Below are 19,305 nucleotides of genomic sequence, written 5' to 3'. Positions count from 1 at the left end.
GAGTATTGAGGAGCCATATTGTTTTTTCCAACTTAAAAATGCATAAAAAATTATACATGCAATATTTAATGAAGCAAAGAGGCGTTTTCTTTGTATTACTAAAAGCTGGACAGTTTCTAACTTTATTGTTTTTCAGTTTATTTGGTTTAAAATATCTTTTAGTCAATTGCCTGCAACAAAAATGACATTATTCTTTAAAATTAGCAAGTTTAATAGAAGTATTAATGTGCTATAATTTTTAAAACTAATAATTAAAACTCAAAGAAGTTTGTTAAAAAAATAATTAAATGTGTCATTAAAACTCTCATGCTAAAAATTACAAAAATGGAGGGCCACATTCATTGTTTAAGAATCATTTCAGAAGAAAATTATTCAAAAAATAAATATTTTTTCTGAATAAAAATTGTATTCAGAAAAATATTTTTTTTTGAAATTATTTTCAAAAAAGTAATTTCTAAAAATTATGTTTCAGAAATAATTTTCTGGGAAATTATTTCAGAAAAAAAATCACAAATAATTTAATCATTAATTTTCATTCAATATTTTCAAGAATAATTTTTTCTGAATAATTCAGAAAAAAATCTAAAGTACATTATTTTTTGGAAGTTCTGATAACTAAAGTTTCTCATCAGAAACAATTACAAAGGTTGAATTCTGATCTTTTAAAATACAGAATATTAAATTATGTTACTCCATTTTGTGGCAGCAGATGAGTAGAAATTTTTGTTTGATTTTCTTTCATGTTTTAACTAATTAAAAATTTTTTAGAGGGTCTGACGACACCTGAACCCGATGTTAAACACGTCACACTCACAACTGAATACGAAGCCTCTGCAGACCTGGACAGTGCTCATCCTGAATGCTTTGAATTACATTGTACAAAAATTTAAACCCTTTAAATTGTTGCTGGTTTTTCAGACTGGATCAAACCGTTACAAGGGGAGCATGAACATAAACCTGGATCACAGGAGACAGTCCTGATGCTGTCAGAAGGATCAAATGATTTCCATCTTTAAATGAAGTCCATGATCAGAGAGACACTCTGATCTAATGAAATCCTTAGAAAACAAAAGGTGGAGCTGTATAAAATAACACACAATTCATCTTACGGACATTATATGGCCTAAAATAAGGTTTTTAGACCAGACAGCAGTCTGTGTGTGAATGTGTCTGCAGTTTCTGTCTTGATTTGGGTTAACTGGGGTTTAAATGTGCTGCTCCTCTTCCATTCGTTGCATCATGTGCCTCCAGATCCAAAGGAACGTTCCTTAGTTTCCAACTGGATGGAGGAAATATACAGATTGTTCTCAGAAACCGCCCCTGACGAGACAAGAGAGCGAAAACGATCAGTTTATGCACAAAACAAGTTGGAGATGTGTCTATAATAAAGAAATAGTTAAAGTTCTGCCCCGTTTCATATGGATATGATTTAAGTCTTCCACACCAGGAAAAATATAGAGAACCGTCATTTGTCAACAACTGACGTAAACTGAACTGAACTGATGTGACAAAAAAAAATCACATCAGTTTGAAAGACTAATAAATAATATTTATTTAATAATATTTTAACAGTTTGTGTTTGGGTTTTATTCTGGCATAACTGGACCTTTAAGAACATCCATGACCCGGATTTGGCAAAAAATGAAAATGAGTTTGAGAGCCCAAAAAACCAGCGAAATAAAACTGAACTAAAATGAAAAACCAAACTATTAAAACCGTGGTAACTACCTTGTCTGTCCACTTAATATCACTGCTGCGCTGCTGCTGCCGTCTCCTCCTCCATCCTCTCTTCATCCACCTCCTCCTGCATCCTCTCCTCCTCATCCTCTTCCTTCGCCATCGGGCAGGACGGACGTTCTCTCCGTCTTTGGCTTCGCCGGCCCTTGTGGGCGATGCCTTTCCTTCTCGGGGGCAGCGAGGACGGACTGGCGGACGGTGAGGGGCAGGAGGAGGAGGGAGATCCGGGTTTGGATCGAGGTGCGGGGCTTTGTGGCGGACTGGAGGCAGGAGAGGACGGCCAGCCCGAGGAGGTGCAGTGATCCTGGAACACCCGATGGAGCGACACGTTGTCCTGGTCCGGAGCCGAAGTGGAGGAATCTGGAGCCATCAGGCAGACGGCTGCTTCGATGTCGGCGAGAACTCTGGGAGGAGAATCTGGGAGACGGGAGGGAATAATCTGAGTTTAGACCGTTTGAAAACATTTTCCACATCTGAGGAAGAAAACTTTACTGTACCGGGTCCGCTGCTGGTCTGAGACTCGTCTGTCATCGGCGGCTCTGCTTCCTCCTGGATCGTCGGTACCGACGCTAGTAGGCCTAGAACACAAATATGTTATTTAATTAAAGATGACCTATTATGTTTCATTGAACAGGTTATGGTATTTATTACATTGTTTTGCACAAAATGTAATAAATACTTAGATAATCAGATTTTAGTGTAGTCATTCTGCCTATTTTTGAGCTGTTTTACTGACTCCTGTCACTTTTAATCCAAATAAGCAGCTGCTGACCACTGCCCCCAGCTCAACGTTTACACTCACACATAAAAAAGGCTTCAAAAAGATGCAAAATTTTACAAGAGCATAGCTTTGAAAACAATAGCAGAGCCTCCTGCACAACCAAAATAATGCAGCAAGTGGTTTCTGGATGATAAGTCAACAACAAAACAACAAAAAACGTCTTTTTTTCCCCAAAAGACAGCCATTGTACAGCACATACAGTGATAAAACAGCTGACCAAAGCCGGACCTCAGCTTGGGTTGCTAAGTAACGGACAAAACTCTGCTGCAGTTGCTAGGTAACACGCAGTGTAACTCAACAATTGGGAGGCTTTTGAAACGGCTTGTTTTTCAGACACCAGAATACATTAACAATTGCCAAAAAACAATTGGATGGTTTTTTTAAATGCTTGGGTTGTTCATAGAAGCAGTTGAGGCCCAAAGGACAGTATAAAAACACACTAAAAGTCAGTTTTGCATAATAGGTCCCCTTTAAACCTCCCGCTGTTTAATCTATGATCAGAGCATCTCTTTAAAGCAAACCTTCAAAATCTGACACAAAGACATTTAGGACTTCGTAGGCCAAGGAACAAAAAAAAACAAAACAAAACAGTAGAAAAGAAATTTTGGGGAAATTTTATGCTTTTCTTTATTACGGAAAATGTGTGATAATATTTGGTTTTGGTCTACAGTGATTTAGAAATCCTATGTCTACAAGATACACTTTTTGTTTCATTAAAATATTTTGAAGTTAAAATAGAATGAAGTAAAAATATTAATATTTTGGCAATTTTAATACAAAAGATAACATTTCATTGGCCTCAAGTAGCTTCCGCTTGATTTCGGCCCACAAGCCAAAGAGTTTGGACACCACCAGTTCAAACATCTCCTAGCTGCTCCCTTTAGGTGGCGCTACAGCAGCTCAGTACTGTACTTACTGAGTCCCCTGTAATGGGACAGCTGCTGGTAAACTTGCTTCATGCGCTCGATGTTGAGCCGGCTGCCTTCTGCGTGGTTTATCATCGGTTTGGGGTAATCCACTCCCACCACGCAGTTCGCCGCCTTCTGCAGAGACTCTGGGGCGTTCCACGGCTCGTAGATGTAGCGGTTCGGAAAGTCCTTCAGGATGGGAATGTAACGCCTGCAGGACGATTCAGTATGTCAAGTTTAACCATTTTATTAAAATAAGCTAAGACACTAAATTTAGCTTTAATGCTACTATTAGCATCTGGGCAATCACTAGAACATCGGCTAACATTGACTTACTCCATTCAGTAAATGTGGTTTCGCTTTTCTATAAAAATTAGCTAAAATTATCATTAGTATAGATGCTACCATTAACTTCTGGGCTGTCGCTGGCATGTCGACTAATATGCACTTACTCCATTCAGTATGATGTTTATCTTTTCTATAAGAAAATAGATAAACGCTTATTCTAGCTTGATATGCTGCCATTAGCATGTGGGCAATCTTTAGCCTGTTGACCACAAAGCACAAAAAGGAGTGCAATCCCTAAACTAAAATTAGCTAAATTGGTAAGGTTAACACAAATGCTATCATTGGCGTCTGGGGTTTCATTCGCATGTTGGCCAACATTGACTTACTCCATTCAGAATTATCTTTCCTATAAAAATGAGCTAAAAATTTAATTTTAGCTAAAATACCACCATTACCATGTAGGCTATCATTAGCATGTTGAGTTTAATTAAAATACTCCATCTAGTTTTAAAAAAATTAACTTTTCTATCAAAATTAGCTAAAATGCTAATTTTAGCTAAAATATCACTAGAATGTTGACTAACATTGGCTAACTCCATTCTCTACTAGCCTCCAATGCACTTGCATTGCTATGGCAGACACCAATAATATAACTGTTTAACATTGTCCGACCCTAATTTCCAGAATCTTCATCATGGACCAAAGTCTTCCTGCAATATTACATCAGCTCTGCATCCGTTTGCGTTTTTACAGTGCAACCCAACCCCACTGTGTAGGCAACATTTTTACTGCTTTCTGCTTCTGTAGTTTACTTCTCCATCGATTTATCAAATTTTCATCCGAGAAAATTTGTCGACGATAAAGAATTTGTCCTTTAAAGCGATCCGGTACCGTATGCTGGTGCACAGCTCGAGCCGAGTGCTGCAGAGCTGTGGTTTGAAATCTGTGCTTGAAATTTACCACACTTCCTGTAGTCAAGCAGTTGGTACAGGAAGTGCATCCTTCATAAACAGACAGAACGACACAACCTGAGCTGCACTGGCCATCTGAGATTGAAATCTGTCAGTTTGCTCTCGATTCGCTCCGTTCTTCGTCTGTAAACCAACATTCTTTGTTTTGAATTCAGTAAAACTGATAAAAATTAGGGTCAAATGCAGAGAAGCAGAAATTATGATAATCTATCAGTTTCCCCATTTGCTATAGGCTTTACACCTTCTCAGCACTTGTTTTATGCTTTATGCATGCATAACAGCAGGAGTGCTTTTATTGTGAAAAGAACAGAAATGTTCCATTTTCTAAGGTTTAAATATCTGTTAGAACTGGGCGATGAAACAGTTTTATCAATTAAGTTAATTTTTGGTTTTTGATTATTTAATTTTTAGAAAATAAGGACATTTTTCACCCAATGCACTCCTCGAGTTTCCAGAGTTCAGAGTGACGTGAGCGCGCCCAGAGCCGCCATTTTGTTTGAAAAGCGTGTTTATCAGCTTCTATTTATTTGGAATTTGAATTCAGGTCAACTCTATGACAAAATATTAGGTATAGTTTAAGATTTTTTTTTTATATTACAGCAATAAAGTCATAATATCATGAGAACATATTCATAATATTAGGAGAATTAAGTATTCATTTTATGAGAATTCCAACACGAAAAATACATTTACAGATGATACTGAACAGAAATAGTTAATCTTTTGACACATCAGCATCAAATTATTACCAGTCCTACCAGTCCTAATAAAGTCCACCTTTGTCTATTTTGAAGAAAGAACCACACAAACTCAGGTTTATCAAATCCCTTTTCTCATTAAAACAACTTTTTTTGTAATTTCAAGACGTTTTTGTTTTCTGGTAAAATTGCATCCTTTTTCTGCTAATATGACCACATTCTCATAATTAAACAAACATTCTTCTAGACTGGCCCTGAAGTCCCACCAATGACATGAAAAGCACTTTTACAAGTCATTTATATATTTTTTTTATAAAAGTGAGAGGAAAAGAAATTGGTAAATCTGATATTTTGTTTTTAAGCCATATCTATGGAGCTAAGTTGGGGCCATAAAGTTTGTTCAAAAGAGAAAAAAAGAAGTAAATTAAAATTTTTGAATCTGAAAAAATAAAACATTTTGAAACACATGCATGGCCCCAATTTAGTTCCATACACATTGCTCAGTTGTAGTATCTCCTAGCGGTGAATTAGCAGATTTGACATCAAAGAAAGCCAGAAAAGCGTTTAAGCTTGTAGTCAGTCGGGCGTGCGGGCGCTAAGCTGACCTGATGTAGTCTCCTGATGGGTCGGTCCTCCTCCCGAAGCCCACGGGACAGTAGCAGTGAAAGAACTGCTGGAAGAAGGCGCTGCAGGACAGCCACATCCAGCTGCCGCCGTTCACGCTCCAGTCGGCGTCCAGCAGCAGCTCCTCAAACACCTGCAGAAAAAACAACAACACGCCATCAGTCGACTTAAACTAAAGCCGGGAAAATTCCTGATGTTTTAAAGAGGAAACATTTTTTCTTCCCTAGATTAGGGCTTGTTGCTTTTGAAACATAATCAATGATACATTAGTGAACAATCTGATGCGTAATGACGGCTAAATGAAATGTTTCAATTGTTGACTGTGTGTTCTATGACTTTATATTTTTGTGTTTTTATGATGTGAAATGCCTTGTTGCTGAAATGTGCTACACAAATATGATTTGATTTGACAATAAATTAATAATATATATATATATATATATATATATATATATATATATATATTGCGATAATGTGATTAGTATCAATAAGTAATACATCTGATATTATCAATAATTTCACTGAGCTCCAATCCAGAACAGCACGGCATTCTGGGAAATGTAGGCAGATAAATGGCTTTAGCAGCTCATCCTCTCACTGTTAGCTAAGCAAAGCTTGCGGAATCAACTGACTCACTCGCTCTTTGGTTACCTAGCAACTCTCTCATTCTTTGGTTACCTAGCAACAACCTGTTGAGTAACTTGCAGCAGCAGAAGTTTAAGGTTTCACTATGATGCCTCGTAACTGCTTAAAAGTAAATAAACACCGTGGAGTGAAAACTGTGGATAAAACAGGAAAGATCACGCCACCAGTTTGTCAGTTTTCCAGATATATAAAACAAACAGCTAATCAATAATAATCAATAGTGACTGATAGGCCTGTCACAATAGCAAATTTTGCTGAGCGATTAATTGTCTCAAAAATTATTGCAATAAACGATAATATTGTTTGAAGAACTTTTTACACTGATTTAATGGAAATGACATAATAATGCATGCGATTTCCTGCCAAAGATAGATACACTTTATTTTCAAAAGAACACTAAACACTGGAGCTGATAAACAAAATAAACAAAACAACCAAAAACGAAAATAAAATGGTCTCCATTAACAAAAAACGCACTTGAAAAAAAACCCTAAACAACATAAAGTAAAAGTGGAAATAAATACTGCATTCAACCAAAAGAGTGCAGATTATGGAGTTTGTATATTATGTTGCCCTTCAGTAATAATTAGATTTAATAGAGAAGATGGGCACATCGACTACCTGATGCAATAGTTCACACTACATGATTTTTTGCTCCTATTTTTCCCCTTATGACAATCTTAAAATGTTGGTCTTTCTAAGATTGTGTGGGGTGCTACGGTAGATCGTCCTCCGATCCAAATCAGGGGTTTTCCCCGACTGGGAGCTTAACGCAGCCTGTTGAATGTGACAGGCAGTCAATCAGAAAGCAGGATTCTCCTCCACACTTTCTGAGGGTAAATTACGTCGGGGAATCCCAAACAGCTGACACGGCGCAAGTCCAGTGGACATTGGAGATGATATGTGGAAACAACATTAATGTTTATTCAACATGCAAAGAATATAGAAATGACAAGGGGAGCAGCTGGAGCGAAATTGCTACCGCAGTTGATAAACCCGGTAACTTTTCAGCTGTTCTTCGTTAACGTGACGTAAACAGGTTATAATGATTTTCATTCAGTCAGGACTTTACGCTGACACTAGCCACATGCATTGCAGGTAGATTGTAGTAACGCATTGATTAATGTCTGGTTTTAAAATTAGTTAACTGAACTTGTAGCCATTATTTTGTTCCCATTGTTGGACACCACACGGCAGGAATGAACCCGATCGAACCGTTATACCTAGGATTTCTGTCGGCTAATGTTTGGTCTGTCAGGTTTGAAAATGGGCTGACAATCGGCCGACAGCTTTAAGATCCTGTAGGGTGCGCTGGGCTTTACACTAAGGAAATGAGGAAGGGAGGGTCAGTGGAGAGCACCGGAGTTGAGCCTTTTTTTTATTCAGTGTCATTAGCGGAAAGAGAAAAAGGCCGGAAGAGACGATAATGCCGATAATTAAAATGACGTCGATAGTTTTAATTTGTCGTACGATTAATCGATTTATCGTTTATCGCGACAGGCCTAGTGACTGATAGGAAATGCTTATACAGATATACGTTTTTCAGCCATATTGTTCAGCCCCACTCTAGATATAAATCTATAAACAATTTGGTTTCTGTCAAATCTGTCAAGATGCAAGAAAGGACTCAAATAAATTCTATGTTGGACAATTAATTTAGTTGTACATAACAACTGCTTTAGGAGACAGTTTATTCAAATTAAACAAGCAGTGGCTCTTATACATTTTGAAATATTTTATACTATTTCATGACTGTTATGAATATCGTAATGCTCTATGTACAAACAAGACAATTGGTCCAGTTTCTGTTGTTTACTGAACTTTTAAAAATTAAAAGTTCTTTAACTTATAATCTACCTGGCTGGTCTGCAAGGCGCCGCCACAAAGGGCAACACCGCCAAACAAGTCAAAACCACTTATTCTGATTTTTAAGTGATCAGTGGTGGTTGATTAGCTAATGTAAACACCTAATCTGTCAGAGTTAGTGAGTGTTGTTGCCTTATTTTAGTGTTAACTCAATGGGAAAAGACCAAACTGTGCAGCAAATCTACATGTTAAGTTTGTCAAAGTCAAGCTAGCATGACTAGCCTACTCCCCATTTCCACTCTATTTTTTTTTAATTAAAACTTTTCACTGACATGTGAAATGTGATACCCTTGGACCTAGTTATCAATTTGTCAATATATTGACATTGTGTGCCTTTTGCTAATATTTTGCACAATTGTGTCATTTTCCTGACCACCGATATTCCTGACTCAATGAATAGCAATGGCGCATGTTAGCGCACAAAAGTCCGACCTTCATCCCGCTCTCCCAGCTGATCCACAGGTCGCCTCTGGTGAGGAAGCAGGCCACGGCGTGCCGCGCCCGGTGGTGGATCCAGCCCTCCTGCCTCAGCTGAGTCATGATGGCGTCGATCCAGGGGAAGCCAGTCCGTCCCTCGGCCCACTTGGCCAGTGCCTCTGGGTTCTGGTCCCATGGGATCTGTTGACAAACAGGTAAATAAGCATTAATCTCTGCTGTGGAGCTACAGAGTAAACATTAATGCCCGCCCGTACACTTTTCAACCATTTTCAAGGTAAGTTTTCAAACTTTCAGCATCACATTTTGAAAATACAAACAAATGAACTGAAAAAAAGAGACATTTTCTATTCATTATTTTAGGATATTTTATTCTGCAATAATATTCTACATTCTGCAGCAGGGAGAAGATAACTGAAATACAACAAAATACATTTTTTTAAATGGTTGACTCATACACCTGGCTGGTCTGAGAATAAAATACTAAATTAACACACATAAAAAACATGTATAAGATATAAGCCAACCTTTATTTTAATTACACAGATCATTAAGTCATTAATAGTAAGAAATATTCATCAAATTGAAACAATACAAACAAATGACCTTTATGCCCAAATGAAATGCTTAAAACACAATATGCATAAAACGTTGCCCAAAGAAATTCTCAAAGAAATGTTCTCACCAAATTTTCTGGCAATTAGCAAATAGAAATAATTTGGTTTTGGTGATTCCAACTAACCTGAGACATGAGAAGTTTAGTCTGATTTAACTTCAAACAGTGAGAAAAAAAAAGAGTCTTTAATAAAAATGATCTGGTTTCAACTGTAAGTAACGTTTTCAAAATGTATGCTTTTAGTCAAAACTCTTCATTTTGAACATCAAGTACTTTCAAGGACTTGATAGATAAATCAAGCACTTTCCAAACCTTGAAAACACCAAATTGAAAATTCAAGCATTTTCAAGGATTTTCAAGGAAACACCTGTACAAACCCGTCTCACGCTCACCTGCACGCAGATGGGGTTTCCCTCCATGCGGTCAAAGTTTGGGTTGTTGGTGGCGGCGGTGTAGAAGAACTCCCTCCATAGGAGCTGGCCGTAGAGCGACAGAGGAGGACTGCTCCGCTTACAGAGCTGAGGAGGAGGAGAAGAAGAAGAAAACCCAGTGAGACAAAGATTAAGTTTGGTTCTGGATCAAAACGGGAATATTCAACCACCTTCATGTCCAAACCACCTTGTACAGAATTCTTACTGCTTAGGGCAAGTTAGGCTGAAGACTTTAAGAAATTTTTTATGACACATCTAATAAAATTTAAGACTAACGTCAAAACAAACACAAATTAAACAACCACAGATGTTTTATTCAAAATGTTTATTTTACTATAAAGCATAGCTCTTTAGTCCAGTGTAAAGGTTTCCAGAGACGAAGAAAACGTACAAATGCCCAAATGGTGGATAACTATAACTGCATAATTTGTGTTTGTCCACAACATCTTTGCTTTACAAACTGCAGTTTGTAACTTTTATAAAAATATGTTTCTTACATTTTTGTTAAAAGTGCCATCATGTGTCAAATAAAAATCTAAGTCCTCTGCCTTCTCCCAGTGTTAGGTACAGAAAAAACAGCCAATCAGATCCAGGAGAAGGGCTTTAGCGCCGTCAATCATGCCCGTGTACAATTGAGATTGTTCTCTGGCTCTGATTGGTTGTTTCTCCTTGTTGCCAGAAAGGGCAGCTGTTTGTAAAACAATAAAAAGGACTAAACAGATGTTTCTCACAGTTGTGCTTTGTTTTGGACAGAAGCTGTTTGTGTTTACTGGAGCCAGTCGCTCTCAGTACCTTCATGTAGATCTCTCTGAGGTTGTAGTATAGCATCCTGCAGGACAGGCAGCCGAAGCGCAGGTAGGGGCTGAGGCCTGTGGGGCTGGCATACAGAGAGCAAGTCTTCACCCGAGTGTTGGCCACCCACACCTGAAGAGACGGACGCACAGGTGTGAATCAGTCAGGGGAGAGGCAGGTGTGACTCCAATCAGATGCTGAGATGCTAAAAGTAGTTTAATAAAACTCTGCTTTTTTAAAAGTTATTAATTAAAGCTTAATAAATCTACAGTTTTTATAAGTTCTTCAGCTTTAGGAGTTTCTGTTTTTCACTAAAACAGAAAAAAGCATGTTCAATATTAGATTAACTAACTGAAGTTAGAATTTATAACAGTCACATATAAAAGTGAAATGTCTCAGTAAATAATCTCACACTGATGCTGCTCATTGTGTGGGATTTTTATGGAGGACTAATCCTGCCAAAACTGACAAATAAATAAATAAAATATGAGATTGTACTTCAGCAAGTTTTCAAAATTTTGTTCTTATTCCTGAGAACAAAATTTTTTTTTTCTAACAATGAAGTAAAAAAAAGATTAGAAAATTGGATGCTTTTTAAAATAAATAAATAAGGCTTATGTGCAACACTATTTTTTCAGTTTTGGCTCAAATGTTTTTATACACATTTTGTTCTGTCAATAAAATAAAATAAACAAATAATAATAATAAACTGATTTTTTGCTTCATTAAAATATTAGGTTATTAGCTAATTGTTGAAAAATTCTTGTCTTCCAAATGATTTTTACGCAATTTTGTAAAAATTGCTTTAAGGTGTGTTGATCTTTATCCTGATTCGATAGGTTATTATTATCTGAGTTTTTCACATGATTTAACCACCAAAACAAGCGTTCTTGTCCTGCCGCTCGGCTCTAGTGTCAGTTTTACGTTTTTGTCCAGGTATCTGCTCAGTCGGTCCAAAGCCTCCGACTCTCCTCCGCGCCACACAGCTGGAGGTAACCCCTCCGTCCTGAAACCTGCACACACATTTAAATCAAATCAAATTAAAGTAGTAGTGTAATAATGCAAAAGAAAGCTCTTTAGAAGCTGGGAAGCAAGAATTTGAATGAAAAAATGATTAAAGAAAGCAAGATTTCTAACATTTTGGTAAGCAAACCATTTATTTCCAAACTCTACAGCTTTCAGATCCACACACCAAGTGTTAATAATGAATTAAAAAAGCTTATTGTGTTTACATTAAAAATCAGGATTTTTTAAGGGTCTAAGAAAAGCTACAGTCACGTTTATTTAATGGTTTCTAAGATTTATATTGGTTCATAATTGATTTCTTGTCAAAACTGCTGCCTTAAATTTTCCTTTGGCGTTCCACAGGGCTCACAGTTAGATCCCTTTCTTTTTATCGCTACCTTTACGTCATAACATTTGTAACAATAAGAAAATGTTGCATATTTATTTATATATATAAAATAAAGAGCAGCAATTATTTGTTTTGATTTAATGTGGATTAAAACGGCCTGCGGGTGGATCTGGAGATGCTTACCTAGCTCCTCCAGTGAAGGTATACTGTACAGCTGGTCGTGGTTGTCGGAGATTTTGCCGAGGCATTGGTTCATCTGTTGCTGGCTGACAGAAGCCAGAGGTCTCCTAGGCAACTCCAGTCGGCTCACAATGGTCTGAAAGCGCTTAAAGGTCAGAGGCGGGTTGTTGTTGTTCATCTCGATTATCCTGCAGGCAATAAAAAACAGCAGAGGAGGATTACAGCTCTGCTGCATTTAAAGTCGGTTTATTCCAGGAATTCAACCTGGAAACCAAAACTCATGAATTATATAGAGTCATTAAAGCACAGATTGATGTAATCCATGCATTTATTTTCGGTTATCTTCCATGGTAAACAATTAAAACTATGGAAATTATATTTATTGAAAAGTAATTTATTTATTGGTAGAATTTAAAAAAGCTACTTTTCAGACTACATGTTCTAGATTTTTTTCTGCAGCATTTTTACTGACATTTAGGGAATTTGAGTTCGAAATAATAGCGTTTTACTATCTGTGTTCCACAATAATGGAGCTATATGATGCTAAAATTGGCTTTACATTTCTGAAGTGTGCTGTAAAACCATTTCAAAGTTTGAGACTTTATTTTTAAAATCTAGAACAAAACTTATCAAATAAGGAATTTATAAATAAGGTTCCTTAAATCTGGAATAAAACCCCACCTGTTTATAGTTGCCTTTGATACATTATTAGTAAAACATCAATCAATATTTTGATGTGTAACGATGGCACTTGACAAAATGTAATGCTTCAGTTAATGACTGCGTGTTCTGTGACTTTGTATGTTTTATGACGTAAAGCACTTTGAAATGGCTTGTTTTATACAAATAACCTTTTTATTATTATTTGTTTTATGCCTTTGTTTAGCATTTTATGCCCAGTTTCAGAACAGCTCCACCCTGCGCTTAATGAAGAACATCTGAATGAATCAGAACCAATCTGTGTTTTCATCAGTCGTCTGGCTGCTGCTGCCTCAGTTTTAAACGGATCAGCTGCCCTGTGGACTTTTTTAAGTTTCCTTCTTACACAACTTGCTCAGGACCTGCAGCAGGGACAGCGTCCCGTTGGCTGGGTCGGCTCTGAATGAGCGCATTTTCACAACGCCGGAACACACAAAGCCCGGCTTCACCCAGCTGGTACACTAACACACAGGCCGGCGGTAATCCACTGGTTACGTAACGCTGCACTGGTCATGCAGCAGCGCAGAGAGGCATGGAGAAAGTTCTTCACTCTCGCTCGTTAAAACCCACTTATCCCCGCACATGGGTGCAGTGTGTGACCTGCAGTGACAGCAGCCAGCCACTGGGGGCTCCACCGAGTCTGACACACTGGAGATTCACTTTAGCTGCGACTCAAACGGGCTTTAAAGTCCTGATTCAGAGAAAATTTGACCAAAATTTATTCATTTCTAAAATAAATTTCTAGAAGTTTAATTTTTCTTAACATCCCAGTTATTTCTGTGTTTCTACCATATTTTTATATTTGTTCATATATATTTACTTTATTCAATTATTTGACTTGACTTTAAAAACTGCTATTTTTTAAAGTTTCGAAGTGCTTTCTTTTGTGAACAATGAGAATAAAAGGAGTTCTGATTCTAAATATAGTGTTAAATTACATTAGAGAAAGTTACCGTGCTTCATTAAGAATGTCAGATGCAGCCAGGAAGACCCGAAGTTACAGATTTTACCACCATAAAGCTTCTCCAATTTGTAGATGCGCACCGGTTGCAGTTTTCTGGCTGATCGCCAGTCTTTAAATAATCTGAAATTTATTTATTTTATAAATGACACCATCAGGCATTATAGATAGAGATGAACCGATACAAGATTAATATCTCAGATTGTAATTCCTGAGAATAAGTCTGACAGCACTTGGACTCCTCTAAATATATACTAAAGTTCCTATATTATTAAAAACTCTACGGTTTCTCTCCTTTCTTTTAGCAAGTGCCCAGGTCTGTGATGAAAAGACATGAATATCATCATCAGTTGTTCTAAAAGTGCTCAAAAATATTTCTTTATCCATATATTACTTTAGGATATAAGTTGTTTTGAGTTTTAACTCAGAGTAATTAAAGACACAAGAAGCTCATTCTATGGGAAATAAAATAATTTTATAGTTTTAATCTTACATTCCTCCTTTAAATGATACCCCTTGCTTGTGGAGGCTGAATTTCACTGTGAATCACAGACCTGTCCAGGTTGTAGAGGGTGTGCGAGTTCCTGACCACCGTCTCCACTCCAAACTCCTGGGCCATCTTGATGATGGCGCCGTCCCTCTCCTTCCCGTAGGGCTCCGGGTCGTATTCGAACGTCAGCCGGGTCACATTCCATTCCTGCAGTGGGACGAAACAGAAGCAAAGGTTTGTGAAAAGAATAAATAAAACTGAATGAAGAAAGAAAGAAATGCAGGAAAATCAATTAGATTTTTCATAAATATATGTCTGTAGGGGTTTATATGGTGTTCCTCATTTAGACGAAGATAAAGACAAAAGATTTAGATGAAAACAAAGACTTAGATGAAGACTAAGACTTAAGTAAAGTCAAAGACAACAAGGATGACTTAGATGAAGACAAAGATGATTTAGATTTAGATGAAGAAAAAAATTACTTTTATCTAGATGAAGACTAAGACATAGATGATAACTTAGATGAAGAAAGACCAAGATGATAATTCAGATGAAGAGAAACATGGTGGTTTAGATTTAAATGATGACAAGATGATTTAGATTAAGACAAAGATCATGATTTAGTTGAAGATGACAAAGAGAAAGATCCAGATAATGGCAAAAAGCAGCAGAAGAGAAAGAAAGGGGCGATGTGTGAACCACTGTTTTATTAGTTTAATTGGAAAGTAAATAGGACCACAAACATAAACAGCAGGCTTGGCGTCCCCATTTATTAAGCCTGACTAAAATCAAAAGAGTGAGCCATTTGCTGTTCTAGTTGTTCTAATTATACACAACAAACGATCAAAACAGAGATGAACAACATGAAAAATGTAGGTCATCGTATTTTGTTTTACTTTGATTGTTTTTTTCTTTACTGGACAAACTTGCCTGATTTATAGACGCATTTCTACAAAAATAAGATTACAATGTACTCCTGGTATATACGGGGGTTAGGAGTTGCTTAAATCCATAAATACTTCAGACTCAATATAAAAACTCTTATAACATACTATTTTAATAGTTCAAACTCCAAATATACCTTTATATGCATTAATAAACACAGTAGAAACCGTCTTAGGACAACTGCAGCTAACATCCACAGTCTTCCTTATCTCCAATTGAGGGTTCAACCAATCAGTGCAAAGGAAAATAAATGGGACTCCTGGATTGGCTGTTTTGCAAATGACAACATGCCAAACTAGCATTACACCCAGCTCCATTTTCTTTTTAATATGTTATATATGCTCTGCAAACTTTCTCTCAAATAATTTTGTTGCATATCCCATGGCAAAAAGTTTGAACACAAATAAATCAGTATATTTACACAGCAGAGGACAGCTTATGACATGAAGAAAACATTAGATCAGAAATAAACTTCCAAGCACACCCAACATCACCACAGGTATTCAATCTGCCTCATCCAAGGTCAACCAGAACAAAAGAAGTGGATAAGCTAGTTCTAAGAGGCCAAGGATGGCAGATAAAAACAAAAGTACATCTGATTGATTTACTCTTCAAGAACTTCCAAGCCAAAGAATGTCCAGCAACTTCAGTCAGCAAAAAGATTAATTTTATTGTCGACTAATGGTTTATTACATTAAAATGAGTTCCAACCAGCTAACAAATAACGTCCGTTTAGACCTCCTTTCAGTGTTGTAGTTTGGATGCCATCCAGAAGAGGGCGCCACTGGTCATCCTTTAGAGGCGCCAGACATTTGATGCAGAAACAAAGATGGCGGCCAGACCAAAAAAAACGGTAAGGAGAAACGGCCTAAACAGAGTCCAGTGTGGGACGCAAAAATGCACTTTTTATGCGATTCTGTGTTGAAATATAATCACTTGACAAGCTCATTAATTTAAGTTTCACCTTAATGGCGAAATTCACGATGGAGCAGAGTCAAGTTACTAAAAACTTACTGATGTGCTACGAAGGTGAGGAGGATGTGATGACACAAACCCAGAGGAGATAACACAGAAAAATAATGGAAAAAAAACATGATGGGATTTCATAAGTTAATGCACTTCATGGGGCTACAGAAGGTATTTATGTATGAATATCTTTCCGTTAATGACGAATCAAGCATTTCACATATTTTACTCCTTCAGCAAGCTAAGAGCTTCCTGTTTTCTTATGTTTTATGAATACATTTAAGTTTAAAAATATGAGAAAACCACAATTTTCTCTTTATTCAGTGAGCATTTAATACAGCTGACACAAAATAATGTTTTTTTTAATTCATTGTATAAAGATGTAGCCCTTCATGTTACAGAAAGATGGTCGATACTCAGGTTCTTAAGAAAATGGAAGATTATCAATGAATTGTTAGTCGATTAATAAGATCAATCAAATTTAGATTAACTCATTAATTCATAACATGCATCTTAGTGCAAACATATTTCTTCTTTACAAGTAAACACTTTGGTATTTAATCACCACATTCACAGAGATCCTGGTGGAGAACATGACGTGCAGGAACACTGACCTTAAAGAGCCTCGGGAAGACCTCGGTCGGCTGACCTCTGACCACAAACAGCCTCGAGTTGAGCTTCTTCAGACTGTTGTCCAAGTCCTCCAGAGACTCCAGCAGAAACCTGCACAGAGGAGAGATATTACATGTCAAACAGCTGCAGAGATTCATTCATTATGAAGGTTATTCTGATGTGATCTTTACTATCTGCATGGATGCTCAAAGCAGGCTTTAAACTCCAGAGATATATATTCTAATATAATGTAGCCCAGCTTGTAGTTTATGTCCTGAAAACTTGCAATTATCCCTATTATCTACCTTTTTTCTTCCGCTCAACTTTCCATTAATTTATTGAATCCAGCGCTCTTTACAGCCACCATCTTTGGCTATCATTTTCTGGAGGCTCTTCACATCCTTGAACCTGTATTAGCTATTTTGTATTTTAAAAAGCTGTATTAATTAGTCTTCTGCAACATTCTAACGTTTATAGAGACTGAAACTTTCATTTTTTAAAACCAGCAACATAACTTTTACTCACTGGTCTTCAACCCAACTGAGACTTGATTTTACTTTATCTTTACTGGTATTGATTTCATCTCTTTAATTGAGTTGTTTGATTTTGTTTTGAATTGAGATTTTAATAAACTGTGTGCTTATCTTTGTCACTTTATTGTTATGCTTTTTTTTTAATCTTATTACTGATGTTCAGCACTTTGTTTCAGTTGTGGCTGGTGTTAAAGCGCTTTATAAATAAAATTGATGATGATTATTTTCATTTACTTTACGGCCTAATCATCAAAATTAGCAAAAACAACGGCGTTGAAGTATATCCCTGTGAATGTATCAATCAATCAATCAATCAATCAATCAATCTTTATTTCAGACACAAAAGAGGTCCATAGTAAAACAAAAGAAAAAGAAAACAAAAAGAAACATGACAGTCACTGAGCCACAAATAAATGATGACGCCAATGTTTCCACAATCTTGAGAAAAATCTCGCTGTACTAAAAACAGGGTTTACTAAAATTGCTATTATATTATTGTATGACACGGATAATCTACACATACATTTATACATGAGATTCCTGAGCGCAGCTGCACATGTGGGAACAGCGTTATGTGCAAACATGTGGCTGGCACTGCTCCATCTAGGCACTTTGAGTAGGAGCCTCAGGCCATCATTGTATGCCACATAAAGTTTGTGCAGGCTACTTTTTTTATATCTTCGCCATAGATGGGCTGTGTAAAATGAAGTGCAAAAAACTTTAAAAAGAGCTACCTTCACAGAGGATGAACAGTAATGAACCTACTCACGATTTTCTCTGTTTGATTTGAATAAGTAAGATGAATTAGCTTCTTGATTTTTTTTTATGTGCCTGCGAATGAAGATTTGTTTATGTTGCTGTAGAAATGTAACAATCTGACAATAATCCCGAAATTGCCCCGAATTCATTAGTTCACATTAAGGATCCCAACTGATTAAATTGCGTTTCTGTAAACGTACACACTGAAGTAATATTTGAGGATCAATTAAAATTGTGACTGTTGTTTATGGAGTTCCTTATGAGCTAGTTTTAGCTAACAGAGCGGAGGCCAAGGCCTTAACTCTGAGGACTCGACATAAAAACATAAGAACACTCGACCTGATAAATCCTCCGAACGACATTAATAATGTCCTGGAAACAAGTCAAAGTAACTGTAAGGTTTATGAAAAGATGTCAAAAAATGTCAGACCTCCATCTGTTGATCCCGACGTTAGCGGCTCCGGCGAACCAAGGGTCCAGGACATAAACACAGCGTACCGTGTCCGCTCCGCTAAGGGCCTCTTGCAGTGCCGGATTATCATGCAGCCGAAGACCTTTGCGGAACCAGTGCACGGAATTCACCACCATGCTTCCCTCTTATTCCACCATCAGAATAAAATCCACCAGAAATTCAGCATTAATCCAGAAAAACTGGGATAAATGCGGACATCAACGGGACTTCAGAAAACTTTCCCAGTGGCAGTGAACGGTAGGCGTGGCTAATTGTTGGCTTGCTCCCTGATTGGACAGATAGAGAAACGTCAAGATGAATTATAAAACTGGGCCGCTGTGATTGGCTGGATCGGCAGACGGCAGAGAAAAGCGGTAAGGTGACAAGCTGTGTCACGTTTCTGTTTGCCTCCGATGTAGGGTTGAGCAGGTAGGGGTGAGATGGAGTGCGGGTTACAGACAAATGAAGGCTCTCATTTCAGCTGTGTTCACATTATTATAGGGGCCAGGTGATTTATACAGCCCAGTTTATAAAGGTAATTTGATTCAGTTATATAAATAAAT

General features: G+C 37.2%; 1 protein-coding gene across 1 annotated transcript; it reads right to left on the bottom strand.

Moving 5' to 3' along the window:
* Positions 1-1,171: 1,171 nt before the first annotated feature.
* cry2 (cryptochrome circadian regulator 2) lies at positions 1,172-19,030 on the bottom strand. Its single transcript, XM_028001009.1, has 13 exons — positions 18,722-19,030; positions 17,002-17,110; positions 14,541-14,683; positions 12,330-12,514; positions 11,717-11,805; positions 10,793-10,924; positions 9,962-10,087; positions 8,951-9,136; positions 5,989-6,140; positions 3,435-3,637; positions 2,235-2,315; positions 1,729-2,154; positions 1,172-1,320 (listed from the first exon to the last, which is right to left on the bottom strand). Exons 1-12 carry the CDS (start codon positions 18,877-18,879, stop codon positions 1,748-1,750), a joined length of 1,971 nt encoding a protein of 656 aa, XP_027856810.1. The 5' UTR covers positions 18,880-19,030; the 3' UTR covers positions 1,172-1,320; positions 1,729-1,747.
* Positions 19,031-19,305: the final 275 nt, after the last annotated feature.

This window comes from Xiphophorus couchianus, chromosome 2 (assembly GCF_001444195.1).
Source record: "Xiphophorus couchianus chromosome 2, X_couchianus-1.0, whole genome shotgun sequence".
NCBI classification, from domain to species: domain Eukaryota; kingdom Metazoa; phylum Chordata; class Actinopteri; order Cyprinodontiformes; family Poeciliidae; genus Xiphophorus; species Xiphophorus couchianus.
Note: the sequence above shows the minus strand (reverse complement) of the source record. Positions and strands in the feature narration are given on the sequence as shown.

Coding starts and splice junctions, on each gene's coding strand:
- cry2 (XM_028001009.1), bottom strand. CDS start 18,879: ATGGTGGTGAATTCCGTGCACTGGTTCCGCAAAGGTCTTCGGCTGCAT. Junction 12,515..14,540: donor ACCCTCTACAACCTGGACAG/GTCTGTGATTCA, acceptor TATTGCCTGCAG/GATAATCGAGATGAACAACA. Junction 6,141..8,950: donor GCTGGGAGAGCGGGATGAAG/GTCGGACTTTTG, acceptor TTTTTTCTGCAG/GTGTTTGAGGAGCTGCTGCT.